This window comes from Streptopelia decaocto, assembly GCF_964273445.1.
Source record: "Streptopelia decaocto genome assembly, chromosome: 4".
In the NCBI taxonomy this organism is placed as follows: Eukaryota; Metazoa; Chordata; class Aves; order Columbiformes; family Columbidae; genus Streptopelia; species Streptopelia decaocto.
This window is the reverse complement of record NC_138658.1, coordinates 11,356,470-11,369,916: the sequence shown is the minus strand read 5'-3', so window position 1 is coordinate 11,369,916 and position 13,447 is coordinate 11,356,470. Positions and strand designations below refer to the sequence as shown.

Genomic DNA, 13,447 nt, shown 5'->3' with positions numbered 1-13,447 from the left:
CCCACAATCTGTGGATTGCTAAAAATACCAGGCTCATTGGGAACTGCTGATGCCAGACAGCACAAGTCTCATTTGAAGGCGTACTCATAATGATCTGATGGACACCTATTAGAGGAAGGTTTTGGGGCAAGAGGCAATGCATAGGACTGAGGAAATATGTAACTCCTATAGGTATGACCATCAGGCTGTGTGCATGGAACAAAACGTATTTTCCAGTGTTTAAAAAAAGGTTTGGGTCTCCAGCAGGAAAGGTTTTGGGGAAAGATTTGGTTTGGCTCTCATTTTAGGTGAGCTCAATTGCCGTGCTGTTGCTTAGAATACCTGAAAATAAGATGTTTTTTCATAAGAGGAAGGGTTCCTTCCCACTCTTCTCAGTTTCAGCTAAGATTGTGCTAAAACATGGTGCCATTGCTGCCTTTCTATTTTTATCCCAGGACGCAGCAGCTGATGAGCCATGCCAGGGTTTAATTCTTCAGAGCTGGATAATGCAGAAGGCCTGAGTTCAAACCTAATTTGAACAAGCCAATGAATCCTTATTTTTAGCCTGAGTCAATTAGTACCCAATATCAATTTGTGCTGATTCCGAGTCTCTGCAATTTTTCCAGGCCTCTTATGCAAATCAGGCCTGGAAGCAAACAAGGGAATGACCCAGAAGGCTGGTACGGGGCTGGGCACCATTGTTCTCGGGCAAAGCATTTCAGTGCCCCATTTGTTCATGTAGTAACGCTACAAAAGATGAGGAGCCACAAAGAAAACTATCTCCTCAGGCTTGATTATTGTACCCTTTGTACTATTCTTGGCAGTGTAGAAAAGAGGCATTCATGGTCATTTCACTATATTCACTGGATTGTTTTTAACTGTTCCTGTAAATACACAGAAAGAAAACTATAACTCTGAGAGTTTGGGAAGTTTTTGCTTTTGTAGAATGACAAGAGGTTTTAAAGTCAAATCCTTTTTGTAGTCACATTGTGCCATGATTTCAGAAATCTTTTGGTAAAATTACCCATGTGATCTGGAAATTACTTAAAAATGTAGCACATGTAGGAGCTGAATCAGGGCCTTTCAAATAAAGATTCAGTCATGGAAAAATGTGTCGAATCACACCTGTACTAATCAGTTAATTTGAAACTATTCAATTAATAATGCAAAACTTGGGTAAATTTCCAACACTCTAGCTGTTCAAGGATGCATTGTTGGATTTGGTTTTGGTGTACTTTATGGGAGTCTATTCTTCATCAGATTGGTAAAATAATCTGGTTTTAGAAGAGCTAATACTATGGACTGAAGTCATGAGTGAAAGCGGGGAGAAAAAGAAAAACCAGGATAATGAGTGATTTTAAAAAAAAAAAAAAGTCATTTTAAGATAGCTTAGAATTTGTTTTAAATTGGAAACCAGACCTAGGAGACTTCTTACATTTCTGCGGCTCCCAGCCTTGTCTGCTCTGGCTATTGTCAGGTTGGGTTGAAAGGAACTGATGTTTGATAAAATGGGTTCTTTGTACTTTTTTATTTCACTACGTGTTCATAAGATGGTGTAAAATGGGTGCAGAAATATTCTTCTGTTTTCTCTTTAAAGGATTACAACTGCTTCTTTCTTAAGGCCTTCTGAAGTGTTCCTTTTTAGTTATTTTTTTAAAGATCAAAATGTGTCCTAATTATAGTGTTATGAAACCACAAATCAAACTCTAGTGCAAATTTATGGAGCCCTCCTTATGGGGATTACATTATATTTGTGTGCAAGAAATAATAAGTAGAATTGAAGGGCAGATTTGGAATGAATAATTTGATATTATGGTTTTTGATTAATTTGATGTTACATTATTCTTGATGTGTTTATTATACGTATTTATCTTGAAGTCATTAATTTTACACTTTGAAATTATTTGGTCTGTAAGGTACTGAGCTGAACAATACTTAGCACCTTCAGTAAGAAAACATTGAAGCCGGCAGCCAAACTTTCTCCAAAGTGTAATTGTCTTTACGTTCACTTACCTATGATTTGGGGGATTGTGAATAAGAGCACCATCTAGTGATAATCAATAATATGTCAGTATAATGAAAAGGTGATTATTTAGTCTGGACATAAAGACACACTGTTAATTCACTTAGCAAAGGAATTTGGGGGCTTGAAAGAAAGAGTGTTCTAATTGTGATTTCCAGTTCAGTTTAATGAGTGACCTCTTCTAGATACAGACTCTAGACAATGCATCTAGAGACTAACTTTGGCTGATAGTATGGATACCATAAGATAACACTTTAACATTTTGTTTCATAAACCAATGATGTAATTTTATTGTGTATTATTGTAACAACACCTTCCTAGTTGCAAATGGCTCGTTTTATATTGATCAACATAATATGCTGATTTCACTGACTGAGAATTTAGGTGAAACCATTTTAATTGCCTAGGTATCAAGTTTTTTGGAAACCAAATGATTCTGAAACTTTGGGTTTTTTTTTTTTTTTTTGTGAAGCTGCTCCTCTGCAAGAGTCTTAGGCATTAAATACCATCATATATTAGAATTTGCTTAAAATACCCATGCTTAATGATAGCTTTTTTCTAATTTGAAGAATTTCATAAGCAGGTCTTACGCTTATTCTGCAAGCATTGTTTCAGTGTGCAGGAAGATCATTGTGAGTATATGATAACACATAAAACTATCCTTTTCAGATTACTTCCATACGCATCCTCTGTAATTACATCAGTAGCTTATGGCAGCTGGTCTTTGAAGTGATATTTTGCAAAACAGGAAAATGTAATTTGTGAAACAAAATGCTGATTGGTCTATTCCAGCCACATCTGTTAAGCTCTTGTAGTTCAGAGATTTCTGTGATGAGAGAGTTCGTGCAAAGCAGAAAGTTTCCTGTATTTCTTTCAGTCCAAAGGAAGTTCACTGGAAGTGATGGGCACTATTCTAACCAAATAACAAGGTTTCAAGTCTGAGGCATTGTTTGGCCACAATTTTAGGTGAATTGACTGAAAGTGATGTTTAAGTAGCTGTACTAGTGTATTTAAGTAAAAGTACTACTAAGAAAATGTTAAGAGAAAGCAGAGCAAGAATTTCTGGCAGAGAAGACAAGGATTTAGAGAGATAAATGGAGAGATGATCTCTTTAGGAGCACCAGTGGTGGTGGTTGAGTAAAACTAATAAAACTCATGACGTGATTCCCCTTGATTGCAGTAAATCTTGGAAACACCTGATATTATACAGGTATAGACAACCATTACAGTTACTGTTGCACAATTCTCCACATAGATGCTTTCCTTCTGGAAGAAAAGCAGTTTTTTGCAGGACCCTTAGAGCCTTTCCAAAGTGATGTCAGTTGAACTGTTGGCGACACATCTACACCAATGTGGGTATGGCAGCACAAGGGGTTACTGTCTGACTTGTCCAGCCACGGCTGTGCCTGCTGAAAAAGTTGCCACATACGGCAGCTTGGCATCCTCTCTCTTTCCTTCTCCCTGTCCTAACCTACCTGGAGGTTTCTATACTTCAAATCTGATACACGAGCTGCTCACATGAGGGTTCCCTGAGCTCTCAGACAAAATGAGATGAGTTAGCAAAGCTCTGGTATCTAAATTGTTTAAGAAATACCTGTTCATTGCAACCAAGACAAGCCTGTCTGTTTGCAGTTGAAGCAAGCAAGAGGTTAGTTACAAGTAGTCCTTTTGACCAGTAAACATTTGCAACTGCGAGATATGTCCACAGTCTAAATTTTCTCCTTAGCTTACGCTGATACAGTATCAGTCTTTTAATAAATGGCCTCTAGTTTCTACTAATGTCAGTCTAGTACCTATTATTAGCAATCATTTCACTTTCTTACAAATATGCAAACTGAAATGTCTTCAACTCAAGTGAGTATCTTTGTGCATATGAAGACTCCAAGACAGCCTGGAAATTAATATACAATTATCAAATAACTTGAGAAGAAATTACATTATTTAACAGTGTTACTGGAATATGCAGAAGTCTAAGGGGTTTTGTTCCTTTGAAGGGAATGACTTCTGCTAGATACAGAAAACTGTGGTAAGTGAATCCCTAGCAAAATCTGCTACACCCTTCCCAATGAGGATTTTTATGCATGATATCTGCTTCTGATTAAATAACTACTCTATATTATACATACTAAGGAACAATCCTTTGCCTTTTAAAGTCAATGGCAAAGCTCCCATTGAGTTCATGGGAAAAAATGTAACTCCTTAGTTAAGGCAGCTTTTACAGCAATTTCAACTGTTCGTTTTTTAAAACAAACATTCAGCTTTGCCACCTTTGCCTGCAGACAACAAACAGTTCCTGATCTGCCTTGTATTAGGCAGAGAGTACTATTTTAGAAACATTATTGAAATGTGATATTGTAGCAATTTATGCCATAAGTGGCACATTCATGGTATAGAGAACATATCAAAGGAAACCAGCAATACAGAAAACCATAGCTTATCTACTTTGTTCATAGATTTGACTCATCACCATTGCGTCTTACAAAAAGCCAAAACATCCAGCTTCCTAAATGGGACCATATTTCTAAAATACAGTTACAAAAAGACAAGTTTATAAAATAGCGATTCTACAGCTACACAGTCCAGGATGACATAACTCTATGGAAGCAAAAGGTTACCCATGCATTTGATGCCCCATCCCAGATGTAGGAAGGAGATATCAAACAAAGAAGGAATCTTAAAGGACTCAAAATACAGTTTTGTGGAAGTAAAAATAAGCCTTGTAGACAGTGTTTCCCTGCTAAACAGGAAAAGAAGATCCTGTGCTGTGCCCAGGACTGCAGCACATGATAGAGAGCTCAGGGTCCGAGCCCATTGACTCCGGTGAGCTTAGAGCTTGGTTTTCATTATAATTTACCTTCTGCATCAGCAACAAATAAAGCAGCCAGTTCTTCACTGTTCTTAGCACCCTACTGAGAGCAAGGTGCTGACGTGTTTTGAAGATATTTGGCTCTCATGCTCAACACCATGTTGTATTGGCAGGTAACCAAAATTTAGCACTTCAATTTTGGTGCATGCTAAAGTATTTCAGTCTAAATGTGCACTCATCTCATCCTAACATCCAATCTGAATATGGACTACAGATTCTAATGAAATGGGACAGATGGGAAAAATTACAGAAAAGGAATCCTCTGTGTAACTTGTGTACATTAGGTCTGAAATTTAAAACCTTCAAGCTGATATCCAGGGGGTTTTTTACTGCCAGTTTCATTCCAGCCAATGAACGGTGCTTGTAAGTACTGGTTGCAATCTAAATGTTATCATTTTTGTCCACATTTAATTCTGTGCGCAGAATTGTTCCTCTTAAAGCAGCAGCCATCTCTCCAAATCAGTCTCATTTTATAGAGTGCTGAGCATATAACCCATGAAATATGGTCCTTTACAGTAATTTCTGCTCTAAATATTTCTGCTGTGAATATGAAGCACACTGAGTTCTGTATTTGGAAGAAAGTCCTTCCATGATATGCATAAATTACTAGCTGTATCCTCTCAAAAAATCCAACACAATCCTAAAGGGTTTGTAAACAACATTTCCTGTTGTGATATTTTACTGTGAACTTGGCCAAAAGTCTTACTATTACATTCATATTCACAATAAGACTGCAATGGCAGAAAATACAGAACAATGAAATGTAATAATGTCGTGCAGTGTATTTTAAATATTTCCAGTAAAGAACCTAAAAAATGAAGCGAAACTCTATACAAAGCAACTCATGTAATTTAGTAGGAGCACACTGTTTGGGTTGTTGTGGGGTTTTTTTTAGCTTGTTTAGTTTAAATCAGTGTGAATTATGTTGTTCATTCTATTCCATTGAAAGCTCTCCTAGCGTGAGAGTTGCAAAAGTATCTATTGGAAACAAGTACAAATGAATACTACCATGTACCCAAAGCGTGCATGTATTTGCCTAAATACTGTGGGAAGCATGCCAAAACCGCCTTGGTTATGTAGCTCCTTAGATCCAAAACAGGGTATACAGTCATGTGCCAGTTCAGCCAGCAGATTTTAAACAACTAGATGGGACTTCAGTACTAAACATTTCCACTGGCACAACAGCTGGAATGCAAAAGTTTGAAACTAGAAAACACAGACCCCTAACCTTTGGAAGTACATGTAAACCTTTGCTGGTAAAGCTGTATGAAATTTTTTCCTCGTAATTTTTATGTCTCTCAAGAGCAATGACAGGTTTGGGAAACTTAATTTGTTCCTTTGTTTTGCAAAATAAATTAACCTAACCTCTATAAAGCTCTGCTTCTTCCTAGTTTGTCAATGTAAGTTTTGTCATTTACTTAAATAGAATCTGAACTATGTCACCTAAACATGTGCAAAAATGCTATTAAAAAGGGTCAAGGCCTGTAATGGAGTCAAAATCCTCTCCAGAAAAGACAGAAAAAACCTCCACAAGTTTCTACGTAACTCCTTATGTGAAAGAACATGTAAATATGCCCTACAGGGTTTTCTGAATATCAGCAAATACCAGCTGTGTCAGATGGCCTGAAGAGTGAGTTTGAGAATAAGATTTTGTCCAGGCTGCAAAAACAAACTATGTTTGGAAATGTATTAGCTAGCAAATTTAAACAAACAGCTTTAAATACAGTCCAAGTAAGGCAAGTTGTGTTTAAAATCATGTAGATTAACTCTAGACTCTTCTCCTTTGCTGCCAAAGTTCAGCTAGCATGTTTTAAACATGGTTTGCTCTGTCTACATTATCATAAAGTTGTGTTCAAATTCTGTTGAAAATGTCAATTGATACAAATGAGGAAATACCAGCAGGGTCATGTTAACTCAGCACCAAGCCTTTACACAGCATGCTGGGTGATCTTCATTTCCAATGCAGTAGTGTATAGTAAGATCTTACTTGACTATGAATTAACAAGTATATTTTCAGAAACAGACGGCACCAAAGCACCAGCTCCAACTCCAAGATGACTTTTAATGCCATCTGGAGATGATCTGAAACACAGAACATTCTCTTACCTACATCTAACTTGCAAGGATGGTGCTCGTAGGCCACCAGTGCCGAGGCAAGCAGGGGTGCAAAAAAACACTGCTTCAGCAACTGATGGTTTATAATCATCTGGGTGACTTCACACTGAAATGAGCTAGGAGCAGGGGTGTAACATGGCTATATTTATCATGTCTCAGTTAGAATGTAGTGACCAGAATCTCAGCTTTTACTTACCTAGGTTTTCTGCCTGGAAGTCTGAGCATTTGCCAATGGTGACAATGTAAGGCAACAACAAGAACTTCAAAAAGTTTCCTTAAACCCAACATCTCTGGCAGGGGGATTGGACTAGATGATCTTTGAGGTCCCTTCCAATCCCTGACATTCTGTGACTTTGTGATCTATGAAGAACAGGGTGTTTCAAAAAGATGGACCCAATGTCAAAGCAGTGTATTTCATGATGACAACAACTTACAATTACACAAATATTCACAAAGAGTTTAATGAGTAATCAAGTGATAATAATTTGAAACTCTAAGCCCTGCCCTTTCAAGGGGTAAGATGGTTTGTGGTTGCAGAGTTATAGTGATTTCAAATTGGGTCCATCTTTTTGAAACACCCTGTACTTTGTGGATGGGTCAATTGTGTGCTGACATACCTCTCACACATATGACAGTGGCATGCTTTGCCTTACCTCAGGACCAAAAGCATACCTGTGCTAACATGTCTTACCCTTTTTTTTTTCCTACTACGCTAAGCGTAAAGGTCAACTTGATGAAAGCCACTTGGGGTTGTTCTGCATATGTCAAATGTTTCAGATAAATGCAGGGAGAAAATCCAACTACCACAACAGAGCCCACCTCTACATCCATCCAGTACTAAGTAATCACATTCAGACATCAGCTTTTTACACTCTTGGTTCAAGTTGTTCCCAAGTCTTTGAGTTTCACTTTCAGTTTCAGGTTCCTGTGAATCCAAAATGATGAAACTGAGACTTGAATTGAAATCGGAGAGTTTTGATGGACACGTTCACAAGTCTAAAAGGACCAGGGAGCCAGTTGTCACATTCCATTACTAAGCAAAAGGTAAAACTACTATTTTTTGCAGCACTAGAAGTCTGTTTCAGAATTCGGCAAAACAGTCACAAACGGTAGAAGTTTTGCATGAGGCCTAGTTGACGCCATTGGATTTGAACCCTGAATTATCCAAGTATTTCACAGGTTTAATTAAGACGACAGTTATCATTTACAAGACAATGCAAAAATGCATGATATTTTGTGTGTTTGGATATAAGAAAATGTAGAAATAAGGAATTTTGCTTTTGTAAAGCAAAAATTGTCAGAGTGCAAAATCACATTGGTAAGAGTTTCAAAAAATCCATTAAATTATTTCAAATAACTTGGCATTTTAGAGGATAGGCATCATAATTGTAGTTACACACTGGAAAACTGACATAGTAGAAATCAAAGTAAGGGAAACGTTACTATTTTATTTTTCTAAAAATTTAATTGTAAAAAAGTTGCCAAAAAAGTACATAAAATCTGTCAGCACTTAAAGAAGATGCTGTGTTGTTCTGCCACTGATGAATCAGGGAAAGATCGGGATGTAAGTTCTCAGATATAAAATAGAACAACATGATCCCCTTTGAAGATTTATTTCTTGCTGAGGGGTATGGATGTAGAAATATCTCTGTACAAACTGCATACAAACCAGAGTACCTCTGGAACTGACAGGATCTGAATTCAGTAACAAGTGGGGCACCTGGTCTCATTAACATTAGTTCCCCCCATGTCTCAAGCATGAAGGCCCTCAACACAGTGATTGCACAGATTTCTAAACATCTGTTCATTTTTTCTAAGCATCTGTTCATTTTTGCTTTTTGGACACCGATAGGAAAACGAGGGCTGAATTTCCTTTGAAGTGCTTAGAGTTCTGCGTAATGGAATTTACCACCCTCGAATACTAGAACCGTTCAGTTAAGTTCCCAAATTTAAATTAGCAAGACTTTGACAGACACAAACAATAAACTCATCAAATTTCTGTGTGGTGTAGGCAACAAATATGCTGAGAATAATCTCTATTGCAACCAAGTCATTTAATAGAGTTACATCATGATTGAATTATAAATCTAAATCATCTATAGGACAACTCCTTTAAATTACTTGTTGCAAAAAAAGATGCTTCTTAAAGGATCTAGCTTCGCTATATATAACATAACTGTTATTAAGTATTAGTCTAAAAACTCACAGGACTTCCTTTCAAATGCTAGTCCAGAAAATCATGCATCACTTCGTACATACAGTTTTAATATATTTTAAATTAAGAATGGCAAAGAAGTTTACAAAAAAAAAAAAAAAATCTGTGATATTCATAAGAAAAAGCATTCTTTCATACATCTCACAGTGGAAACTGAAAGTACTTCACGTGTCACTTTGCTCTTATATATCTTGAATTCTTAGCCATCTAAGGTCAGTGTTGTACTGAGATTTCCCAACTGTCTCCTGCTTTGGGAAAGCTACAGTGCAATACTGACATGGCTCAGTGTCCTGGGGCAAACACAGCACGACCGATACAACCGCTGGTTCCTTCACTTCATGCTCCCAAGTACCATTTTTTTAAAAAAAATAACATTTGTTTACTAGGTATCCTTCTTAGCACAATATGCCATTTGACAGAGTATTTAAAACAATTCTTTTTAACTGGAAGTAAATTTTCACGGAGCACTTACAACATTAGTGGACATAACGAAGTAAGCTGATATATGGAGCCAGGGTTGGGAGGAAGAGGGGTGTTAAACAGTTTGTATGCCTCTACAGAAATTGAGACAAATGTTTTCAAAATGTACATGTTTTGACTAAGTGTTAAGAATGGACAAACAAAATTATACTTTATGATACCTTAAAAAAATCAAATTGTTCCAATCTCACATCTAACAAATTACTCAAATGTCTCGAATCTAATTTAATGGTTGTAGAATTATTTGCCAATGCAAATTTCCTATTTTACGTGCTGGCGAGAAAAGATACTGAGGTATTTCTGGGGAAAGCAAAAGGTTTATTACTATTTGTCTGTTAACACGTTGCATGATAATGGAAGACAATACTTTATACTACAGGCAAAACTCTTATTGATTTTAGTGGGAATGCTACTTGCATATGTGCTTTAAGAGGTAGGTAACAGACAATGGAGGGAGTGTTATGTATATTGATTTATTTATATTTATAAATGTAATAAAACAATATTTTAAAAGGCATAAACCAAACTGGTAAAAGTTGCTTTGGGCAGTGAACTGCAGTAACTTATTTCATTGGCTTTAAAAACAGTATGTTTCCTTTATCAAAAGGGTAGATAAATGTGAATTGGGAATTTTGATATCCTGTTTTCACGTATTATCTCACTTCCCTCCATTTCACATCCCTCTCCCCTTTAGATCAGTCCCACAACCCCTGCCCTCCTCGTGCCTCCGCTGTGCTCGGGCTGTGTTTGCAGCCAGACCAGCAGCCCCTCCCCAGCTTTCCCAGCTCCTGCGAGCTGAGGCACCACCAGCACAAATACACACTTGTGATAAAGTCTCGGTTAGTGTAAATTGGCAATGACCCGCTGGTTCCACGAAGCTACACTAATATGCACCAGTGGAGAAGCTGAGACAATTTTTTATTGTGTTTAAGGAAACACAACCTTTGGATTTTGGAGCCAGTAGGAAAATTACGCTGCACGAGTTGGGTAATTCTTTATTCTTTCGTGTGTTCCTAGTTTTAGTTTTCAAGGATAACAGAATAAAAGCTGAAAAAAATCACCTCTCCCCAAAAAGGGTCCCAGATGGTGGAGCTGCAGACCCCCCACCTCGCTGGCCCTCAACCTGGCGGTGGTGCCTGAGCTGGAGCCCCATGGCTGCGCACCTCCCAGAGAGCCCGGCCTTCCTGGGGAGGACAGCGGAGCCTGCACACGGTGAGTCCCAAAGGAACCCGTGGCCTGTCAACCCTGAATTTCAGCTTTTCAGCTGGGTACGAGTGTCAATTTTCAAATCTCACTGATCCTGACTTAACTCATAAGCATGGATAAATGAATGATCTGGAACTCATAAAACACCCAATTCACCACACTTATAACACATATATATGCTGATAGGCATGTACTCTTACAAAGGGTATTCTGAAGTATTGTATTACGTGGCCTTTTGGTTGGGTTCACTTGCAAGAAAACAAACTCATGCTCCTTTTCTTTTTTTTCTAAAAATATATATAATTATTTTTCTAAATTTATCTATGCTTTAATGGTGGCTTTCCCATTAGAAATGAGGCACAACTATTACTATGTATCTACGTCTCAAAGACCAAATTTTAGTGATAGAACAGAGCCTAGACTTAGGTGCTGCTGTCTAGGGTGTGAATATGGAGGAGGGAAAAAAAAAAGGTATAGCTCATTTTTATCCAAAAAACCTAAAGTTTAATCAGAATCTTGTGTTCAAACTACCATGCTTTGTACTTTTGGTTTTACATAAGCAAGGCTACTTGCCTTTTACCGTTACTTATAATTTTGTAGGTTCTAGCTACAAGTTTTCACTAGATGGCAGGATTCCACTGTCATCTATTATCAGAGGCTTTACTTGCAAAGCAACAGTTGCCTATCCGTAGGAAAAAAACATGTTCAAGTTTTGCAAAATATAAAAACAAACAAAAAACTTCACAGTAATGAGAAAAAATACACACATACTCACTAAATCATAGCTCTGTTACTGAATATTATTAATATTATGGGCTCAAAATCATTGAAAAGAATAGTGAAAGATGTTCTTTTCTTGACAGAGGAACTAAAAGAACCTCCTTTTGTAAAATGAGGTAGACTCACTGTTTCTGCTTTTTGTGAAAAAGTTAACTGATCCAGTAAATTAAATTTCACTAATTAATAAATCTATCAACAGCTTAAGAAAGTTAGAGCTTAAATAGCTAAACTACTCAGCTAAAATACTATCTCAAAGTACAAAAAAGTTAATACTCAATGTACTGGATTACCAAGATACTAAAGGTTGATAAGACACGTTTTAATCTCTCTCCCTTAATTGAGCAAGGCAGAATTCATTGTATGATGATCAGTTCCAGTATCATTTCAGCCAGTGGTATTTTGCTGAACTCGGAGCCCTGGACAAAGTTTGTCCCTTTGGTCTAGGAGAACAGAACGCAGCCCCATACAGTTACATAAGCCTTAATAACCATGACAAATCTTCATTGTTGCAATGGAGTGAGCACTGATTTTTAACAAAACTACTTTAAAAACTATTATTTTTGCAACCTGGGGTTACCAGTTCTTGAGAGACTTATTTTTTGTTTATTCTGAATTTCTGCTCTCTTTTTTGCTCTCATTTTATACATTCAGATATTTTATGAAGTGTTCTGTAATTTTCAGTGTTGCTCATGAAATATAAAGGGGAATGTTTGGCATCTATTAAAGCTGCTTCTAAGACTGGATAACTTTCCAAAACCAGAGATAACTCAGTGTAATGCTTTCCAGGATTCCCAAAATAGTAGGAACATTTTCTCATGATACGGCTGTATTTATTCTATGCCTAAAGTAGAAAAGGTATCATAAATAGACAACTGAAACAGTGTTCATAATATGAGACTCAGTTTTGCCACATGGCGAGTGCATTCAAAAACATGCAGCGAATCAAACAGGAGCTGAAAGGCACACATAATTTCACAGTTTCAAACCTTTAACATTCAAGAAAATGTTTGCAATACTTGTAAGCTACCAAAAAAAGTAATCATTCCTTTTTATTCAAACAAACATAAGTAGCACCTGTAGAATCCCTGCAAAACATATTAGCAAATTCAAACAAGCATCACTGTAAGATCCACACCAAGCATTTCACTGGAAGCAGTATATATTTAAACAAACTATTCTCTTCAACACCGATAACATCTTTCTCTCGTGATCCTACCTTGGCGATTTGCAAAGGCTGCTTTTGCTCCTTGCCACCTTGCAATCTAAAGCCCCAAGGCGCCCCTCCACTCATAGCAATGCAGAGATAATCCCCTGTGCCCATTTTCCTGGTGCAGTTAGGCAGCATTCACTGACAGAAGAACATGAAAAATTTGTCTTGCAGATGTTCGGAGAGGTTGAGGTTTGTCTGCCAGGCAGAGCTGGAGACGCAGAGCACCACACTGTTGCCGCTGCTGTGTACTGCACTAGCAAATGTAGTCATTCAGAAGAATGTAAGCTCCCTCGGATCAAGGGCACAGCCCACTCTTTCGTCAGATTCCTACGCTCAGCCCACCTTCAAAGTAAAGTAAGTAACGTTGAGGAAATGCACACAAAGAGACTCAGCCATGAGGCAGAAAAGGTTGTATTTAAACATGACTTTCATGACAGCTAAATCAAAACAACAGCAAAAAGAAGTGTGCAATTCCCAGTGATAATTTAGGACGTAAGTTTACTTTAGTAAATGGTGCCAGACGTTTTAAACTCTAATTTACCCATTTCTTGCATTCATACTTCAAACAAAGAA

At 37.4% G+C, this 13,447-nt stretch overlaps 1 protein-coding gene across 1 annotated transcript in view; it reads right to left on the bottom strand.

The window, feature by feature from the left end:
* SYNPO2 (synaptopodin 2) overlaps positions 1–13,054 on the bottom strand; it is a 72,151-nt gene extending 59,097 nt beyond the window's left edge. Inside the window, exon 1 of the mRNA XM_082051475.1 lies at positions 12,881–13,054. Within this exon, the coding sequence (XP_081907601.1) occupies positions 12,881–13,009 (129 nt within the window). The 5' untranslated portion in view covers positions 13,010–13,054. The remainder of the gene's footprint in view (positions 1–12,880) is intronic.
* Between the last annotated feature and the right edge of the window lie 393 nt (positions 13,055–13,447).